A 22,811-nucleotide genomic window follows, 5' to 3' on the forward strand; every position below is an offset into this window, starting at 1 on the left:
TTGATGCCCAATGTGCATAGATATACCAAACTATGTGGCGCACAGAGACCCCCAAATGACAATATGTATAGACATTTTCACGGCTGACGCGCTGGCTGCTGCAACATAACCACCCGGTGTGTGTATTATGCGACATTAGACCACCTAACAGTACAGAGACCCCAGAAAACCATATATTTTCAGAAAGTACACATTCTGACGAATCCAATATGGGTAAATAAGTGTTTCTACTACAAACTGCCAAACTGCAAAGCAATGCTGAACATAACGTTTTTTATCAAATTTCTGAAAATCGTCACAAAGCTTGAATTTTACCCCATTATATGCCCCACATTTCGTAACTTATCAGCATAAAACATCCTAAATATGAACGCCAGCGGTCTACTGAACACTTTGATGCCCAATATGCATAGATATACCAAACTATGTGGCGCACAGAGACCCCCAAATGACAATACTGTATATACATTTTCACGGCTGACGCGCTGGCTGCTGCAATATAAGCACCTGGTGTGTGTATTATGCGACATTAGACCCCCCTAACAGTACAGAGACCCCAGAAAACCATATATTTTCAGAAAGTACACATTCTGACGAATCCAATATGGGTAAATAAGTGTTTCTACTACAAACTGCCAAACTGCAAAGCAATGCTGAACATAACGGTTTTTATCAAATTTCTGAAAATCATCACAAAGCTTGAATTTTACCCCATTATATGCTCCACGTTTCGTAACGTATCAGCATAAAACATCCTAAATATGAACGCCAGGGGTCTACTGAACACTTTGATGCCCAATATGCATAGATATACCAAACTATGTGGCGCACAGAGACCCCCAAATGACAATAGTGTATATACATTTTCACGGCTGACGCGCTGGCTGCTGCAATATAAGCACCTGGTGTGTGTATTATGCGACATTAGACCCCCCTAACAGTACAGAGACCCCAGAAAACCATATATTTTCAGAAAGTACACATTCTGACGAATCCAATATGGGTAAATAAGTGTTTCTACTGCAAACTGCCAAACTGCAAAGCAATGCTGAACATAACGGTTTTTATCAAATTTCTGAAAATCGTCACAAAGCTTGAATTTTACCCCATTATATGCTCCACGTTTCGTAACGTATCAGCATAAAACATCCTAAATATGAACGCCAGGGGTCTACTGAACACTTTGATGCCCAATATGCATAGATATACCAAACTATGTGGCGCACAGAGACCCCCAAATGACAATAGTGTATATACATTTTCACGGCTGACGCGCTGGCTGCTGCAATATAAGCACCTGGTGTGTGTATTATGCGACATTAGACCCCCCTAACAGTACAGAGACCCCAGAAAACCAGATATTTTCAGAAAGTACACATTCTGACGAATCCAATATGGGTAAATAAGTGTTTCTACTACAAACTGCCAAACTGCAAAGCAATGCTGAACATAACGGTTTTTATCAGATTTCTGAAAATCGTCACAAAGCTTGAATTTTACCCCATTATATGCTCCACGTTTCGTAACGTATCAGCATAAAACATCCTAAATATGAACGCCAGGGGTCTACTGAACACTTTGATGCCCAATATGCATAGATATACCAAACTATGTGGCGCACAGAGACCCCCAAATGACAATAGTGTATATACATTTTCACGGCTGACGCGCTGGCTGCTGCAATATAAGCACCTGGTGTGTGTATTATGCGATATTAGACCCCCCTAACAGTACAGAGACCCCAGAAAACCATATATTTTCAGAAATTACACATTCTGACGAATCCAATATGGGTAAATAAGTGTTTCTACTACAAACTGCCAAACTGCAAAGCAATGCTGAACATAACGGTTTTTATCAAATTTCTGAAAATCGTCACAAAGCTTGAATTTTACCCCATTATATGCTCCACGTTTTGTAACGTATCAGCATAAAACATCCTAAATATGAACGCCAGAGGTCTACTGAACACTTTGATGCTCAATATGCATAGATATACCAAACTATGTAGCGCACAGAGACCACCAAATGACAATAGTGTATATACATTTTCACAGCTGACGCGCTGGCTGCTGCAATATAAGCGCCTGGTGTGTGTATTATGCAACATTAGACCCCCCTAACAGTACAGAGACCCCAGAAAACCATATATTTTCAGAAAGTACACATTCTGACGAATCCAATATGGGTAAATAAGTGTTTCTACTACAAACTGCCAAACTGCAAAGCAATGCTGAACATAACGGTTTTTTATCAAATTTCTGAAAATCGTCAGAAAGCTTGAATTTTACCCCATTATATGCCCCACATTTCGTAACGTATCAGCATAAAACATCCTAAATATGAACGCCAGGGGTCTACTGAACACTTTGATGCTCAATATGCATAGATATACCAAACTATGTGGCGCACAGAGACCACCAAATGACAATAGTGTATATACATTTTCACAGCTGACGCTCTGGCTGCTGCAATATAAGCACCTGGTGTGTGTATTATGCGACATTAGACCCCCCTAACAGTACAGAGACCCCAGAAAACCATATATTTTCAGAAAGTACACATTCTGACGAATCCAATATGGGTAAATAAGTGTTTCTACTACAAACTGCCAAACTGCAAAGCAATGCTGAACATAACGGTTTTTATCAAATTTCTGAAAATCGTCACAAAGCTTGAATTTTACCCCATTATATGCCCCACATTTCGTAACGTATCAGCATAAAACATCCTAAATATGAACGCCAGGGGTCTACGGAACACTTTGATGCCCAATATGCATAGATATACCAAACTATGTGGCGCACAGAGACCCCCAAATGGATATATAGTAGATAAAATTTACAAGGCAAAACAAAATAAGGCAGTAAAGAGTGAAATGAAAAAAAATCCAATAAAACCACAAAAATCAATGTTTTTTTCCAGAATAGTGTTATCGGCCATCAGAATCACAGTTTGAATATTTTAGCTGGGCCAAACAGGTTATACGGCTAGAAACAAGTGAACACAACATATGCAGAGCTGAAAATGCAATAAAATGGCTAAAAATTCAATAAAATGGCTAAAAATGCACCAAAATACCCAAAATTGCAATATAATCACCGAAATAACATACAAAAGATATTGCACAGTACGGTTAGCGAATACGCTATTCGTAATGGCAATAAAACATTTTTTTCAGCCAAAAAAAGAGACGATGCGATAAGAAAAAAAAAAAAAAAGCCACAATGCCATGTATGTGCGTGTGCGTGTATACAAATGGTAAATTACATGTTATGTGCGCGTGTGTGCGTGTGCACATGTGTGTAAGTGCAGTGAGTGTAAGTGACCCCCCCAATCCCCAAAAATGTATGTGTAAGTGTGTGTAAGTGTGAATCTAAGTGTGTATTACTGTAATAAGTGTGTGTTGGTGTGTTTGTGTGTGTAATTGTTGCACTAACCTGAAAAAGTCGCTGAAGACTGTTGCACACGATGTGGAGGGGTCCCAGGAAGACATCTGCGACGATCCTCGTGTTCCTGTGCTGTGGGGGCGGAGATCAACGGCGCAGTGCAGGCTGCAGCAGCAGGACACGTAAGTAACACGTGCCTGCTGCTGCTTTTGGGCCCCTGGGCGATCGCGCCCCAGGGGCCACTCGATCCCCTGCTCTGCTCGTTGCCTAGGGGCAGGGGATCGAAGCGGAACAGAGCGAGCGGCTCTAACAGCCGCTCCTCCGCTCCACAACCCGGAAGTGCTGCAGAACGTAGAATCTACGTTCTGTGGCATTTCAAGTTACTTTTCCACAGAACGTAGATTCTACGTTCTGTGGCACTTAAAGGGTTAAAGAATCTTACCAAACTGGAATATATATTTACATAAATATTGCCCTTTTACATCTCTTGCCTTGAACCACCATTTCGTGACTCTATCTGTGCTGCCTCAGAGATCACCTGACCAGAAATACTACAACACTAACTGTAACAGGAAGAAGTGATTAAGCAAAAGGCAGAACTCTGTCTGTTAATTGGCTCATGTGACCTTACATGTGGTTTGTATGTGTGCAGAGTGAATCTTACGATCTCAGGGGGCGGCCCTTATTTTTTAAAATGGCAATTTTCTATTTATGATTACCCAATGGCACATACTACTAGAAAAGTATATTATTATGATAATGGTTCATTTACACGAAGCAGGATTTTACATATGAGCTGTTTTACTCAGTATCTTTTAATAGAGACCTACATTGTTTGGGGGGTATAGTTTTCCTTTAAGTACACTTGGCATGTTATGAATGATGGTTTTTAGAAACTGAAAATGCCAATCTCAGGTTTATATTAAAAATAAACAGACCAAGCACAGACCCTGAATGGGGTACACTATGACAACAGTGGTCCAATTAGAAGATTTTTCATTTACCAAGATGTTAGCTATCCTTTACTCAGTTTTCTATTCAAGTACTAATATTATATTCAAGCTCATTATTTCTTAATTTAGTTAGTAACTACGGAACTATACTATACTAAATGCTTAAGAAAGATCTCCTCATTAATTACTCACAGCACAGTAGTAAATGTGTTCAGAGATCTGGGGCTTATCCTTTTTACAAATGGAGCTTCAATGATTTTCCACAAAATGTTGCAACATTTCAAGGCATATGGGATTATGTTATAAAGACACATACTGTATGTGCAGATTTATCAGCATTTGAATTTTACATTTTACCACAGTGTGGGTTTTTGCTGTACAAAGTTGCCAAATTGAGTTTCCTAAACTGAATTACTTGCAATTTATGTGCAAAACTTAGATATAAAAATTTGCCATGTAAAAGCTGTCAAATTCCTATAAAAGCCAAACTGAGTATTAGTAAAATTCAAGTTACTTTTAAATTTGAATTTTCAAAATGAATTGAAAAAGTGCCACACTCATTGAAAAGGATGGGTAGAATGGGATTTCACTGCATTCAAGTTGTTGTTATTTCACCTTTATACACAAACAAGTTTTTGAGCTTCAATTTTTTTTTTTAATTGAATTCACCACATGTATCAAAAAAAAAAACAGTACAGCAAGTGAAAGACAATTTATGCGGGTTCAATAGAGTACAATTCCGCAAAATTATATGTCCTCGATTTTGGTTATATTTACACTTTCAAACGAGAATAAAGAAAAAAGAAACATAAAAACTTATAAAGAACTTATGCTCTCCAAAGGTGTGACTAGTAGTCTACTTGGTCTTATGAACATTGCCTACTTACAGTGGTATACCTGTTGCACTAGGTTGGGAAGGGGGGGGGGGAGTGGGTGATTGCTGTATGCCTCTAGATCTAGCCATATATTGCTGCCATGTCATCCAGACAAGGTCATGAGCTTCTCTTTTGTTTTCTATAGTGGCTGCCATCTCTTCCATTTGTTCGTATGTGGTGATTAATGCAAGTAGCTCCTGTAGAGCATAGGTAGTGTTTAGCTTCCATTTTTGTGATATGATTGTGACTGCTGCCGTAAATATTTGGAACAGCAATTTCCGTTGTGGTGGGTTTACAGAAGGTGGAAGAACATTGAGTAGAGCTAACTGTGGTTCAAAGGGTACAGTCCAGTCTAGCTCAGTTTGTAAAAATGTAATTACAGATTTCCAAAAAACAGATGCTTGAGGGCAGTCCCACCACATATGATACAGTGTACCTGGGGTAGTACATCCTCTCCAGCAATTGTTGGCATAATTGGGATTAATACTATGTATTTTAGTGGGCGTGAGGTGCCACCGAAATAGCATTTTTTTTGTTAATTACTATTTGATTTGTGCATCTTGTGGCTCCTTTAGATGCTGTAAATACTCTGTCCCATTGTTGAGGTGTAAGCTGAGTATTGCAATCCTGTTCCCACCTCATTTGGTAAAGAAGTTTAAGCTCTGGGTCCTTCTGCATAAGTATTTTATAGCAGTCTGATAGCACCCCTTTCCCATATTTGCTTTCCCTACATAGAAATTCCATGTGTGCAGATCTCCTGATGTTTTTATAGTTCTGAAGATGCTTTTGTTGCAAATAAGTTATCTGTAGTAGAGGGTATCTTGCATTGTCTGATATTTGGTATTTCCTTTGTAGATCATCAAAGTTTCTCCACGAGTTGGCAAAGTAGAGGTCTCCCAATGAATTTATGCCCTTATTAATTAGCTCGCCTTGATTAATGTTTGGTATCAGTAGGTAGAGTGCCTTCAGTGGGATGAGGGTTGAAGGAAACTGTCCGAAGTTATGTTGTTTGTGGCATCTGTCCCAGCAGTTAAGGAGTAGCTCAGTTGTTGGAAGTTTTTTTGGCAGAGGTGGCCTAGCTTTGAGGGGTATCCATAATATATCTGCTATAGTGTGGCCTGCTAAATAGTAAATTTCCATATCTACCCATTTTCTATAACCAGGGACACTATGTAGTCTTATTACATTTTCAAGAAGAGACGCCTTGTGGTATAGGGAGACATTGGGGATTCCCAATCCTCCTAAGTGAGTGTATTGAAGTTGAAGTGTTCTGAGGGCAATTCTGGGCTTTTTCCCTTTCCATATAACATGTTGAACTGTTTTCTGGAGGTCTTTAAGAAAGATGTGAGGTATCTGTATCTGTAGGGTTCTGAATAAATATAGCATGTGTGGCAGAATTGTCATCTTGGCAGTTGCAATCCCTCCTATCAAGGAAATTTCTAGCCATTTGTTACAGTCGGCTTTGGTATCGTTTAGCAGGGGGAGATAATTTCGTTTGTATACTTGGCTAAGGGTTTTGAATATTTTAACGCCTAAGTAGGTTATGAACGTTCTTCTCCAGTCAAAATAATATGTTAATTTTAATTGCTCCATTGGAAGGGCCTGCGTTTTACCCTGGTTAATCTTATAATGTGATATATGTTGGAAAACATTAAGCTCTTCTGTTAAATGGACTAATGATACATCAGGGTTAGTAATGGTCATTATTATATCATCTGCAAAAAGTCCTATCTTGTGGTGGTCTCCAGCTGCTCTTACCCCTTCAATTTCTGGGTGTGCGCGTATTTTCTCTGCAAGTGGTTCTACTGTCAAAGCAAATATAAGGGGCGACAGGGGGCACCCCTGTTTGGTCCCATTTTTTATGTCAAAGGCATTCGACAGGGCGCCCAGAATTGTCACTTTAGCCGACAGCTTAGTGTATAGAAGCATTATTGCCTTCAGAAAGCTGCCATTTAGTCCAACTTTTTCTAGGACTTTTTGCATGTAAATCCAGTTCACCCTGTCGAATGCCTTCTATGCATCCAGTGATAGGGCCAGAAAGGGAGATGATTCTTTTCCCGCAATATGGATTAAATTCAATAGTCTCCTGGTGTTGTCAGGGGCCTGTCTACCAAGTATAAATCCGACTTGGTCATTTTGTATTAGATTTGGAAGTAATGGAGCTAATCTCACCGCTAGAATTTTTTAATGTCTGTGTTTAAGAGTGCAATTGGTCTATAGTTCTGTGAAAGATTCTGCTATTTCTTTTGGGTTTGTGAGATGGTTTTCTTTATGATTTATAAATTTAATTCTGGTTTGGGCTTGTACGTTTTTGAGTTTATGTGCTAGCATCTTGTCTGCTTTGTTTCCTTTCGTATAATACTTTAATTTTAGTAATTTAAGCCTATACTCTGTCTTAGCTAATAGGACCTTGTTGAGTTACATTCTAATGCCCTCTGGTTGACGCGGACATTTGAGAGTCTTCTAATTGTTTTAGTTATCTCTCCAAATTTTCTTGTTGAACTTCCCTGGCTTGTTTCAATTGTTTGCTTAATTTAATTAGTTTGCCTCTGACTGTCAACCAAACTGTTTGTGGGGTAGTTTCTGGGGTTTCATTAATATTAAAATATTCTAATAGATGGTCTGCAATCTTTTGTTTGTGCTCTAGATTGGCTAATAAAGATTCCTTAATCCTCCATACTCTGGATTGTACCTGCTCCTGTTGGCATCTAAAATCATGCATGGTCTGCACAAGCTCCAATAAATGCATTTGTTAAAGCATTAGTTGTTTGTGAGTCAGGTCAATCCGAGAGTAGGAGTCGGGTAATAGTATGAAAATTCCCTAGCATTATGATTGTGAGCCCTCCAAGTGTCTATCAGCACATTATCAAAAATGTATCCTGCCACTTTGTTTGCTATTCGTATTGTATTTGGGGAGGAGGTTTTGCCTAGGGGTCTCTGGGTATCTAGTGTCTGGTTTAATGCCATATTAAAATCTCCCACCACCACAAGGCATCCCCTCCTCATCTCATGAATCATATTCAGCATTTTATGTACAAATTTGTCTTGATGATCATTAGGCACAAATAAATTTGCTATGGTATACAGTTGTCCATTGAGCGAGCAGATCACCACCTGAAATCTGCCTCCCTTGTCTGCTATGTGCTTGTGCTATTCAAAGGTAACATGTCTGGAAATTAACAAAGAAACCCCCTTGGATTTAGTAGCTGCACACGCATTGAAATTATGCGGATAGTTTCTATTGTGGAATTTGGGTGGGTTGCGATTGGAAAAATGCGTTTCCTGGATCAGCAGCACATCAGCCCATAATCTGCCCACCTCTTTCAACATTAAATTGTGTTTTTGAGGGGTGTTAAGGCCCCTCACATTATGTGTAATAAAACGGACCATTAATACTAATACTGGAATTTCTATCACCCCCTAGCAGTAGCATATCTGGCATATGGATAAAAAGCAGAGCTAGTGCAACAGGATTCGGCAATAAGGTCTTAGAAGGAATTTCACACCATAAAGAGAGCATAGTCACGCAATACATAAACATAACCAAAAAATAACCTGAGATGTTAAACTGTGGTTCCTCAACTGGAGGATTATTGTCCATGATCTGCAGCGGTTGCTGTGTTCTTGTTCCTGTTTATCAACAGGGATAGTGGGTGGGTAGAACATTGCAGGAGTTAGTGGTCCTCCTCCCCAGCCCAATCTTAGGAATGATCATTTCCCCTAAGAATCTCAGCCTCTAGTGGGATCTCGGAAAGCCCTTTTGTAGTAGCGTCTAGGCGTGTTGGAGGAGGTGAGGATCTAGCTTGTTTGGAAGTGCCTCTGGTTTCCTCTATTTTCCGGTTCCTTGTGTAGCCATTTTTTTCTTAGCCTCTTCTGGCATAGCAAGTGTGTATGAAGTCCCATTTCTCATCATCATTAGCTTTGTGGGGTAGGCCCATCTATATGAGTTTTTTATGTTCACGTAGGGCTTTTGTGGTTTCAAGAAAGGCCCTCCGCTTAGCCAAGGTAGCCATAGAAAGGTCTGTAAACAGTTCAAGAGTTTTGTACTTATCTGGCCAGCTTTCTCGTTTCCTTGCCAGCATCAGTACTTTTTCCTTAGTTTTAAAGTGACGTTTGGAGAGTACTTCTCTGGGAGCCGCCTCAGGTGCCGTTCTGGGCTTAGGGACCCGATGGATGCGATCTATTGTCAGATTGATTTGTGACGCATCTGGTAATAGATTATGGAGGAGGTCTGTGAAGTAAGTCTTCTGGTTTAACCCCTTCAGGAATGCCCCCTATTCTGATATTACAACTGCAGGACCGATCTTCCAGGTCCACCACTTTATCAGTAAGAGGTCCTATCTCTTTCTCCATACCGTGCTGTGTATTGGCTACCTCATTATGAGCTGATGCGAACACGCTCATCTTGCGTTCCAGATGGTTGGTACGCTCCATGAGGTCTCTCACCTCCTTCTTAATTTCTGTGGAAAATAGCTTGAAATCATGTTGGAGTAATGTTCTGAGCTCTGTTAGCATGCTTTTGATTTCTGCTGCCATGACCAGAGGAGATGCAGCTTTAGCATCTGCGTGTTGATCCAAGATGGCGCCTGACTGCCTGGTATGCCATTCTGCAAAAAACTCTGACACCTTCTTGGAGTCTTTTTTCCCTGGGTTTTTGGGACCCATTTCACTGCTGGGGTGTTACGGTTCAGTGGGTATGCTTAGATGTCGTTGGGAATGCTCAATTTGTACACCTTTTTGGAGGAGAGCTCCGGGAAATAGCTTCCACTCACATGAGTAGCTTGACTCCGCCCAAAAGTTACATTTTTTTAATTAACAAGCACACATTTAAAATTTGAGAGTCATTTTACATTTAATTTGTGATAAACCTGCCTCCCAAGTAGCCTGGGCACAGTAACCCATAACAACCAATGAGGAGTTTATTTATAATATATTTAAAATCAAACACCTCATTTGTTGCTGTGGGATGCTTCACATGGACAAATAAATTGCCTCTTATCACCTTCACAATAAGTAAATAAATAAAAAGAGAACATTATTATGAGGACTAATGACAATGAGCTCAAATCATACAGGTGGTGTTAAGTGTCAGATTTAAATATTTAAATGTACAATATTATAATAATTGCAGCCGGCAGTAATTCATCATTTAATGCAATGTTTTCCTTTATATACTCTTTATATTTTTGCTGTGCAAGATTTAGCTTTAAGGTGTATTTCTTTGCTGAAAATAACCCTCAACACTAGAGATGCATGAATCTGCCACAATTTGAATGTATTGGAAATTTTTAAATGTTAGAGTTATTGACTGCAAAACACCTTATAGACAGCCAATGGACATGTGTACAAGGCATATACATTATTTTAAAAACAAAGTCAAGATGACTGAATATGTCTCATTTGGACCATACATTTATGATTTGAATGATCTGAATCATCATGCCTGCCTTCTTTAAATAAAATTTCCAAGCAGAAACAATCCATCTTGATTTTATGTAGCCATTTTTTTCTTAGCCTCTTCTGGCATAGCAAGTGTGTATGAAGTCCCATTTCTCATCATCATTAGCTTTGTGGGGTAGGCCCATCTATATGAGTTTTTTATGTTCACGTAGGGCTTTTGTGGTTTCAAGAAAGGCCCTCCGCTTAGCCAAGGTAGCCATAGAAAGGTCTGTAAACAGTTCAAGAGTTTTGTACTTATCTGGCCAGCTTTCTCGTTTCCTTGCCAGCATCAGTACTTTTTCCTTAGTTTTAAAGTGACGTTTGGTGAGTACTTCTCTGGGAGCCGCCTCAGGTGCCGTTCTGGGCTTAGGGACCCGATGGATGCGATCTATTGTCAGATTGATTTGTGACGCATCTGGTAATAGATTATGGAGGAGGTCTGTGAAGTAAGTCTTCTGGTTTAACCCCTTCAGGAATGCCCCCTATTCTGATATTACAACTGCAGGACCGATCTTCCAGGTCCACCACTTTATCAGTAAGAGGTCCTATCTCTTTCTCCATACTGTGCTGTGTATTGGCTACCTCATTATGAGCTGATGCGAACACGCTCATCTTGCGTTCCAGATGGTTGGTACGCTCCACGAGGTCTCTCACCTCCCTCTTAATTTCTGCGGAGAATAGCTTGAAATCATGTTGGAGTAATGTTCTGAGCTCCGTTAGCATGCTTTTGATTTCTGCTGCCGTGACCAGAGGAGATGCAGCTTTAGCATCTGCGTGTTGATCCAAGATGGCGCCTGACTGCCTGGTATGCCATTCTGCAAAAAACTCTGACACCTTCTTGGAGTCTTTTTTCCCTGGGTTTTGGGACCCATTTCACTGCTGGGGTGTTACGGTTCAGTGGGTATGCTTAGATGTCGTTGGGAATGCTCAATTTGTACACCTTTTTGGAGGAGAGCTCCGGGAAATAGCTTCCACTCACATGAGTAGCTTGACTCCGCCCCAAAGTTACATTTTTTTAATTAACAAGCACACATTTAAAATTTGAGAGTCATTTCACATTTAATTTGTGATAAACCTGCCTCCCAAGTAGCCTGGGCGCAGTAACCCATAACAACCAATGAGGAGTTTATTTATAATATATTTAAAATCAAACACCTCATTTGTTTCTGTGGGATGCTTCACATGGACAAATAAATTGGCTCTTATCACCTTCACAATAAGTAAATAAATAAAAAGAGAACATTATTATGAGGACTAATGACAATGAGCTCAAATCATACAGGTGGTGTTAAGTGTCAGATTTAAATTTTTAAATGTACACTATTATAATAATTGCAGCCGGCAGTAATTCATCATTTAATGCAATGTTTTCCTTTATATACTCTTGTATATTTTTGCTGTGCAAGATTTAGCTTTAAGGTGTAATTCCTTGCTGAAAATAACCCTCAACACTAGAGATGCATGAATCTGCCACAATTTGAATGTATTGGAAATTTTTAAATGTTAGAGTTATTGACTGCAAAACACCATATAGACAGCCAATGGACATGTGTACAAGGCATATACATTATTTTAAAAACAAAGTCAAGATGACTGAATATGTCTCATTTGGACCATACATTTATGATTTGAATGATCTGAATCATCATGCCTGCCTTCTTTAAATAAAATTTCCAAGCAGAAACAATCCATCTTGATTTTATGTAGAAAATAAGATAAAAATAACACTCCCTCTATTTGGCAGGTGTGCTTAAATAGGCTTAAAATGTATTCAAAACTGAACACATGTGCACAATGTTCCATAATAAACCCAAAATTAAATAATTCCTATTATCTCATGACATGTTTGCAAACAAAATTTATGGCTGCTCAGTGGAAGCTGCTAAAGAAACCAAATATGAAAACTAGTAATGTAACTAAAAATATTATTTATATTCAGACAGTTCATGTTAAATAAATATATTTTAAAGCACTTGTCTTCCATTAAAGTATGTAAAAATCAAATTGTATTCCTTTGATACAGTCAGACAAAGACAGCAGTGCAACCTCCATATTTCCTTAATCATTCGGATACCTATACAAGGTAGCAAGAAATACAATCTGTGTGATGCAAATGCAAACAAAGGGATAGAGCATGGACAGTACTCATGCTGTCCTGACACCTGGTTACACACTGTAAACTCTAGATTGGGTAAATGGATATTTTATTAGAAAATGTAAAAAAAATTTGCCTTTTTGTTTAACTAGTCCCCATTATGAAAATGCTTATTTTGGATACATGGAGTTGAGGGAAAAAACTCAAAAAAGGAGAACAACCCCTTAAAGTAGAAAAAAAAATAACAAATGTTAATAGTATAGAGAAAATATACTGAATTTTAATTCTGCCTCAAGTATGTACACATGCAGTTAGGGATAACTGATTTCATGTAGCTTGACTGTCATCAATGAGCCTCAATAAAAACATAGAACTATATATGGACTCATTAATGAAAGTGGGTCATCATATTGGACCCAAGGGTATTATCATGATTTTCCTGACAATACTAATTATTTGTTTTTCATTATCCCTGCATTTGAGTCATTTAGACAATTTTTCCAGCAACATTTTATGATGGCAAAAGTGAATGAAGTTCATTATGGTACACAAAATAATTACACTATTATTGTTTATTTGTGCACCGCATGTAAAATGCACAATGTCTTTTCCAGTTACTAAGTGCAGGAGGGACCTTAAAAATAGACTAAAATAAATGATTTCAAGTGTTAGACAATAAGGGGGGAATTCGCAAAGACACCTGCTCTACAATTTCGATAAATATTTTAATTCAAAAAATGGTTTGCGATTGTGAAATTGAATTACATACATAGTGAACATTTACAAAAACAATTTGGTTGCAAACTTTGCGAAGAAGTAATTGAGGTCTTTAATCAGTCAAAAATTGCACAGACATGGTCCCAAGCATCATTGAGAATGTTTTTTCTTCCTTTGGCTTCGGGAGGGTTTTTTAGTGAATGAAATCAATCCAAATCAAAATAAAGAATTAATTTAATCACATTTTTTTGAATATTCTTTAAGCATAAAAATAAAACTTACTTGAAAACTGAATGGCAAAGCCGGATTTACTGATATAAAAATCGGTGTCAAATTGAATTGTAACAATGTTAAGTGTACTGTGAATCCCTTCAGGAATAAGGGAACCGCTTATTTCTTTCAGCAGCATTTCATTTTCAAGTGGTCCATCCCAAACCCGCAGTATGTCATGTGATGCCTCTGTATCGAAGGCAAGAAACTGAAGGCTGAGAAAGCACAAAAAATAAATGTAAATATGTATAAATGTAAATTATTTTTGTACACATTTTTGCTTCTAACTATTACTACTAAAAACTCTATTATGAAAACTTGTATTTATTTTCAAAACATTTCACGTCTCATGTCTGTCATGTTTAGAAAGATATAACTTTTGTATTTTGTAAACAAATTTACATAAAGCACCAACTTAAAAGTTAATACAGAAGATGTATGAGACATATTGTAAGAACTTGGGTTACTTTTTTAAAAAAAAATTTGATTTATATGCTGGTTGGATGAATAGCACATAAAACACTTTCTCAGCTAATTGAATAATTAATTTTGCCATAGAATAGCTATAACATATTCATTTATCTGTATGTTTTCACACACAAATAGTGTTAATTTACTATCTATAAAGAGCTAAATGCAATTCTCTAATTAGCATTATTTATAAAACGTTTTGTAAAAAGTTGTTTGAGTTGTATGAATTATCTGCAACAATTTACAACTTCAAATAAAAAGAATATGCCATATTAATAAGAGAAAATACCTCATTTATCACTTTGTATAGATTTCATTGACATAGAATTAAATTAGTACTGATCACAGCATAATATATGTACACCTGTCTTACTCATTCACACATCATTGAAAGTAATTTTGTTCTTGCTATATTATATATCTCTTCCCTGAAAAGACAGACAGATCTCTTTGCATGAGAGGTGGACACACACCCACAGACATCCACACAGACACACATATATATAAAACTCATACATCTCATATACACTTAAATATTATATTTATTCTTTTGCATTAAATATACAGATTATTTTGTAGTATCTGTATCTGTAGGCTGTCAAGGGTATGTTTGACATTGGTATATGCATATACTGTAATGTAATCATATATAATTACAGTTCCATACAATAAAGATATTTTATTATCACCTTGGTGAGTGGTAATTTGACCATAGTACTTACACAGAATAATATTATTGAATATATAATATAATGTTTGCCTCTTAGTGCAACGAACCAATGAAAACAACATACAAAAAATTTGTGCTGTTCTGCTTTGAGCTTTCTTTAGTTTTGCTGTCCCTGGGATGCAATTGCAAGCTTGCAATCCTTAGTGTCATAAAACAACTTTGAATCTGCAGAGGAAAAATGTCAGCTCTTAAGTTCTTGCTTAAATATCTCCCAATACAGTTGCACTAAATGGCATTTCAGCTGGTAACATTTGCTCTAGCTGTATCTCTAATGTTAAGTGTAGCCAGTCCTACATTCCAAGGTAATTGACCCCCAATATGAGGGCCCTTTGTAGTACAATACACATAGGTGTTCTCAAGTCCCTCTGCAAGAGTTGTGTGGGTTCTACATGCAGACTTAACTGGGCATGTTCACCAAATGGCACCCCATTGGTCCAGCTGGATTGGCCATTATTATGGCCTGCCTGGAATGTCATCTGATTGGCCCTTCTGGAAGCTGCCTTTGTGGTTGGCTGAAAGAATCAAACCCTGTTCTGCATTTAGAATAGGAACTGTTCCTTTTCTGGCTTACAAAGGTGGCTACCAAGAATTCCAAATTGTTAGTCTTTTTATACAAATGGAAGATCACAGACACTGCCCATCTTTAACCATCATAGCTGTAACCATATGTTGCAGTGAGCAGTAGCAATGCCCAACCTTGGCATCATTTTCAGGCAGAACCTCTAAGTGCAGGCTGGCTACCATAGAAACTCTAAAGAAAACCTGTTGAAGTTGCCATTTCACAATAAAGAGCCACATTTCCTTAAGAAGTTGTTTGTGTAGGAGACCTTCCCTATGCCCAAGTCTTTGGACAGCATCATGCCATTACACTTAGCACTATTTACTATTGTGAAATTGCAAAGTACAAAACATAGCATGTAAGGTGCATCACACAACACTATTTACACTGTCCCTAACACTTGCCTTTGTTCCATCAGCGCTCTGTTTCCAAACACAAATTATTTTACTTCAACTGAATAGCATCATCATCATTTATTTATATAGCGTTGTCAAGATACGCAGTGCTTTAATAGCATGTACATGAAAGCTATGAAGAGAATGACCTGGCCATGGATGCTTAAATGAATGCTCACATTAGTGAACAATTGACTTTAAAATATAAATGTGTGCAGCGTTGATGCATAGATTGTGTCTAGTGGTGCATTCAAAACATTACAGTTATGGGGAAAAGGTTAAGGGTAAAAGAGCATGAGCATGCTGTTAGTAATATATGCCAGTGGCCTCTAGCTCAGAAATGCAGATATACAGTATGCCAAAAATGACATGGTTTTGGTAGTACTTAGACTTTTATGTTTGAGTTTTAAACTTTTTTCTTAATACAAGGGTGTACATGTCAGACTCACTTATGCTGACTTTATTAATCTCCACCCTTTTTCTTCCTGGTGTTCTATGTATATTAAAGTTTGAAATGATATGTAGCGACCCATAGGGTTAATATGCACCTATGGCTTTAATTTCCTACCCTTCCTCCTTTTCCTTGTTGCTGGGCAAAAACCCATGTATCTAGTTTACATTTCACCTATCCGGTTATTGGCCAAGAGGTGTAATGACCACTTCCTACCACACTCTAATATAGTGCTGGGAAACGGGTGGATTTTCCGCTTTGGCTGCTGGAGTCCTAACCATCTGGATGTGCCCATTGAGCCTGGGTACACCAAGGCCCAGTAAAGCCATTGCCCTAAAGGGACCAGTACCTTTAGTATCAGTAGCCTGTGGTAGAGTTGTATTAACACTACACCACGCCCTAGCCTGAAGAGAGTCACATGTACCCCATGCTCTAAGTACTAGCTGGACATTAACCCCTTTTGGTCTGCCTAGCCCAAATTAGTGTTACAGATAGCATGAAAATGGAGCAATATCTAAATTGCATACTTTGCACCAATATCATCATGTTACTTTATTTATTGTTAACTCTGCATAGTACCTCCATATGTTGATCAATTTGCTAGGTCACTTGTATCACATAGACTGCACCTATCCTAAATTAAACTATTATACCACATGACAGATTTTCCCATTAGGACTAAATAAAACATCAGTTTTTTCACCATTCCCAATAAAATGTTATTAAATATTTACTGTAAAAAATAATCTAACAATGTCTATGTAATCTAAGTTCTTTAACACCAATAACAGTTAAATAAAAACTATTATTAAAGTCTTTAGAATCCTTACTCTGTAGCTAGAATAGTAGTTTTATAATTCCATTAAATAATTATAAATAAAAAAATAACATTAACATTGTTTGAATAGTTTTTTTATTGAAATTACCTTACAATATTTCCCAAGTCCACCTCAATTATCCATGTGCAGCGTAGATTATTGTCATATGGGAAAGGATAACCAGGTGATAATATTCTGCCAGATGATTCACCTTTGAAACGACCACCACATTCAGCTAATATGAATGAGATAGAGTACAGAAATACATATCAGAAATACAAACTTTTTTTTTTTTTTTAAACAGCCTTTAAAACAGATTGAATTTATACATCCTTATGAAGTAAATGAAAGAAATAGAAAATATTTTTAAATTACAGTAGAACCCTCATTTTACTTTTTTATGGGAAAATTATGTAAAATCTGGGAAATGTAAAATCAGGGAAATTTGTTAAAAAAACATTTTCTTCAAGTACTGAAAGGATATAAGTGCAGGAGTTAGTTTTACTTTGAAATACAATATTTACTGTGTTTATAACGAGGGTTAAGCAGCGCAACATTAATTTTACATTATGGTGGTCTCTCTGTCAGTCACATACACAACCTAAAGCAATTTCACTAATAATAACATTGACATTGAGAACAAACAGTAATTTTTAGGAACATCAGAACAAGTTTTTAGTGCAAAATACAGAATAACATTGATTAAAATCATGGAAACGCACCCATTAAAAAGCATTATAAATTGGTGGAACCACAAATATGAAATGTAAAATGTGGGAAAACTTAAAATCTCGGTACTTTAAATGGAGGTTTCACTGTAAATATTTTAGTAAATTATTTTTGTTTTAACTTTATTTACAAACTATTATAATTTCAGTTTTGTAATAGATTCCCTTCAAATAAATTCAAAAATAAAAAATGAAATATGAGTGAATGAATTTAAGCAAGACTCAGCATTTTACTGGACTCTTCCTTTCTCCTAAATTATTATTACATTGTGTAACTACCATACTGTAAGAAGAATGCAATAAGAATAAAGGTTCTTACCAATACAAGATGGCAAAGGATAATCCCATGCTCTTCTCTCTCCTGTCATACATTTGAGCAAGCTGCTTCCATGAAGTGTGTAACCTGGGTTGCATCCATAAATGATTGTGCTACCAGCAAAATGTCCCTGATCACTGATTTTGTACCCAAATTGAGGCACACCGGGATCTTCACAGTGTGAGAGTTCAAAGCCTTAAGCAAAATAAAAATGAGTTGCTTGTATTAGGTATTGAATGGCTTATAAGGCACCAGAATTGTAAACTTCACCTTACTGAGGATTATTGCAAATAATTTAAATGTGGCACACCTGCACAAGTGGACCTGAAATTTTCAAGGATTATAAATATAAACTTTCAAGGATTATAGTTATCCATAATGGAAAGCAAATGAAGAAAATTCAACAAATATGGACACAGTTCCTTACATTTTGTCACTGCTACCGAATACTGACAAATATCCAGATACAGTAAATATGAGTTTAAAGAGATATATACTATATATATATGTATATGGGAAATGCTACTGTTTTGCAGGAAAGTGCCCTGAAAAGCATGCATTTTAGCTGCATGATAGGTGTTGCAGAGGGATACCCAGCACAGGTAGGGTTAATATTCCCTCTCAGGCAAGTAATTAAGTGGCAGCTGAGAGATGAGCAAGCTAGGAAAGGTAAAAGACCTGTGTTACCACACCTCAGGGCTCTCCTGATACCTCCTAGAGAGGAGGGAAGTGTGGTGCTGCTGGCAGAGACAGTGCTTGGCAAAAGGTGTCTTGCTGCCAGCAAGAGTGTGGCAGAGACTAATGAGCCTGAGTCCCAGGAGGGGAAGCCAACAGGGCTAAGTGAGAAGCCCAAAGGCTCTGAAGTTCCAGAGGGTGAGAGTTTTCCTTGATGGTGAGCGACCAGAGGGGAGAGAACCCTGAAGGTTTTTGTTTTGAAGTTGCTGAACTGAAACATGCCTGTTCTACATTGAAGTTGCTGAACTGTACCATGCATGTTCTACATTGAAGATGCTGAACTGGGGATTCGTTGCCTTTTGTTGGGAATGCCCAGTGCTTAATAAACCTGTGTTTTGTCCAAAGCCTTGGTGTCCCTGTCTTTAAGCTCCAAATCCTACGCTACCTGCCTACTAAATGCTAATTCCCCGATACAAGTACATATGCAGGCCAGTGACATGTCAATATATATATATATATATATATATATATATATATATATATATATATATATATATATATATATATATATATATATATATATATATATATATATATATATATATACAGTATATATTGTGTTTGGGATTGCTTATCTTGTTATCCAGAAACAAAAGCCATGGACCGATAGACCTCATTTTAAGCAATAATTATTTCCCTTTTTCTCTTTAATAATAAAATTGAAGCTTGTACTTGACACCAAGCTGGATAAATCCATAATGACTGCAAACAATCAATATGAACTGTTCCCACCACCATAACTAATAAAGGGCCAGATTCAATTCAGTGAGGAAAAGTTTTCTCCTGGTTTATCACGAGATTCCATTTTGCGGCGAATTTATTCGACAGGTGCAAATTTGCTGCAAATTTCAGCATTTCACCGATGGCAAATAAATTTGCGAATGTACTCTGAAAATTCACGGTTGTCAACATTTTTTTGACGCCTGGCGATGGAATCAATGCCAGGGACAAATAAATGCTGTCACCGATTAACGGATACCCATTGACTTTAATGGGCACCGGCGTCAAAATCTGCGTTTTGCTCATTTTTCGTCCGTTTCGTGAATTTCACAGGAAATTCATGAAATTTGTGGCAAAGCGAAATGGGACAAATTCACCCATCACTAATCATGTGATAAACCGTGAGATTTTTTTCTGAATTTAATTGCATCTAAAATTGAATCTTGTCCATGATTTTCACATGATAAACCATGAGAAAACTTTTCCTCACTGAATTGAATCTGGCCCTCTATTAGCTATGGTGGTGGGAATGGTTCTTATTGATTGCTTGCAATCATTATGGATTTATCCACCTTGGTGTAAAGTACAAGCTACAATTTTATTTTTTTTTTCTCATTGAACTGAATCTGACCCATAGTCGGATATATGACCTACTTCTCTGCTAAAAGGTTAGCAGAGGTGATCAAGAACAAGGTAAGATAGTACCAAGCTAGTACTAATTAGTACCAAGCTAATTTTGTGCAAAAGGCCCAGACACCTTTGTTATGGAGGTGGACAGATTGAAACATTGTAGGCCATCGGTATTCTAAAGACTTTACTCCCTTAGCAACACAGGAAAACTCCCTACAGAGCTGATCTTCAGGCACACCTGAAGTGGCCATCCACCTCAGAGAAAGTAAAGTTATTAAAGAAGTGCCTTACTGCACCCCAACAAAAATGGAACATATCCCTGCAAAACCTGCCCACACATCCTGACTTCAGACAAAATACCAATTCCGGACACATTAGAGGAATACAGCATCCATGGTCATTACAACTGTTCTTCTTCCAATGTGGTATACTTAATACAATGCACTAAATGCATAACAGGGGGACTATATATAGGAGAGACTGGGCAAAGTCTGAGAAAGAGAAATACACACCACTGATTCACTATTACCAATAAGAAACTGGACATGCCAATAGGGAATCATTTTAATAGTCCTCATCACTTTCTATTCTCTGAAGAATGGACAAAACTTGAGCCTTGGATTTATGGCTAATTATGTGGACTAAGAAAGGACTGTACCAGGTCAGAAATACCAACATTTCTGGATATGGACTAAAAGATCATATGGAATTCCTTTGATTCTACAATCCAATAATTCAGCCTTAATTTATTTTCAGCCTCTTTGACCCACATTATCTTGTACCTTATCTGCTTGTCTCTTGCAGATCCCCTCATAAATGACTTTGATACCTTATACATAGATTGATATTTCTTTTTGTTGGTCATTTCACCTACGAGCTGAATGTTGTATATAGGAACTAAGGAACTAAAATGTTCTGAAAGCTTGCTATGATTATATTAGTTAGCCAATAAAGGTATCACCTTTATACCACTTTTGTTATTTTTTTATTTCAAAAGGGTTGCCCTGTAACCTTATACTGTACAAAATGTCCAAGAAAAAAACTGCAATAATCTATTGCATGAAATATATAAATATATTATGTAACATTTAAATGTCGCGTTTACAGTACTTTACTTACTAGTGTAAACTAACTGAAAGCCTTCATCAGTGACTTCAAAATCAGAATTGAATTCCAACCACAGATGGTTGGATGTGCTACTTAAAGTCAGTCCTCTTAAAGAAGATGCTGTATAGGCTCCCATAAGGTGTGCAGTGTTGTCTCTCCCATCATAGATCTGCAAATAAGAATATAAGTGATATTTGCATATTTGTACAGAAAATACATTTCCCAACATGCTTTCCTTGTGTTCCAAAAAATGTTTTTGTCACCTTACACCCTCATATTGTTTAAAATACACACTACAGGACAAGCCTAATGCAGGTTTCGCTGTTCACACAGTGGGGATATGCCTATTTATGTTACTGCCTATTGAACAATACCAAGTGATAAGCTGGGGATAGTGGGTGGATAATAATCACAACCGGGGGGCAAATAGGACACAGCCATTTTTATTCAGCCTAGTGTTTGTAGGTAAAGAAATTTGTGTATATTCTGTTTGCTACCATATTTTTGTTGGCAAAGTTAATGGACACAGAGATATTATTAACTGGTGTATTAAAATCCACATCAGTCACTACTTACAGTACCTGCTGATATGAATATCATACCCATGAGAGTTTTTAAAAGAAAATAAACATTTGTTTCAACTTTCAATCTCTGTAAGAGTCTGCATCAACTGGTGGAAAGGACAGCTTTTTCCATATCCATCTATGGTGGGAACTCTTTTATTGCACAAAAAACTCTCTTATGTTGATTCTAATTTAGGATATTGTTGCAATGTGAATGCGGTGCAAGAGATTTCTTTACATTTTTATAGGAGTCATAAATACCATAATGCTGAGAAGTAAATTCTTTACATGGGACAAGATATTTAGATCTCATATAAGATATAATTTTCCATATCCATAGAAAGCAACAACATCAAATGCTCTTTTATGGGAATTATTAAAATAATTTTAAGGAGAAATCAACATAATGATGGCAACAACAAAGCAAACTTAGAAAAAGTATTTTGCAAATATGTGCCTAGTTTCTTTCTGTTATGTGCAAATGAATTAACAATGTTTTATACTGTACATTTCAATTCAAAATATATTATTTGCCAGTACTTAGAAATCAGTTACACAAGGTAATATATGAAATTAGGTGTTGATTAAATAGATAAACATTGCTACCATTGTATTTGGCTTAAAGTCTCCTAATTAATTATTATAGAGAGCACCATATTCAGAATTACGGTCACTTCCTTTCTTTATTTACTTTGTAAACACAATATTATTAATTTGACAAAATTCTAGAGATCAGTTTGCATAAGGGTGTTACAGCAGAACAATGAAAGTAAACAAGATAAATGACTTCCGAAATGAACTTCGAACTAGGTCTGTGCTGCAGACAACTGTTCTTGAGAAACGAGTCAAG

General features: G+C 37.2%; 1 protein-coding gene across 1 annotated transcript in view; it reads right to left on the bottom strand.

Annotated features, from left to right (window-relative positions):
• LOC108719755 (CUB and sushi domain-containing protein 3-like) overlaps nt 1-22,811 on the bottom strand; it is a 489,518-nt gene that overhangs the window by 242,891 nt on the left and 223,816 nt on the right. The window contains exons 21-24 of the mRNA XM_041567998.1: nt 21,411-21,567; nt 18,210-18,401; nt 17,271-17,397; nt 13,751-13,953 (exon numbers count right to left, since the gene is read on the bottom strand). Coding sequence (XP_041423932.1) covers nt 13,751-13,953; nt 17,271-17,397; nt 18,210-18,401; nt 21,411-21,567 — 679 coding nt within the window. The remainder of the gene's footprint in view (nt 1-13,750; nt 13,954-17,270; nt 17,398-18,209; nt 18,402-21,410; nt 21,568-22,811) is intronic.

This window comes from Xenopus laevis, chromosome 6S (assembly GCF_017654675.1).
Source record: "Xenopus laevis strain J_2021 chromosome 6S, Xenopus_laevis_v10.1, whole genome shotgun sequence".
NCBI lineage: Eukaryota > Metazoa > Chordata > Amphibia > Anura > Pipidae > Xenopus > Xenopus laevis.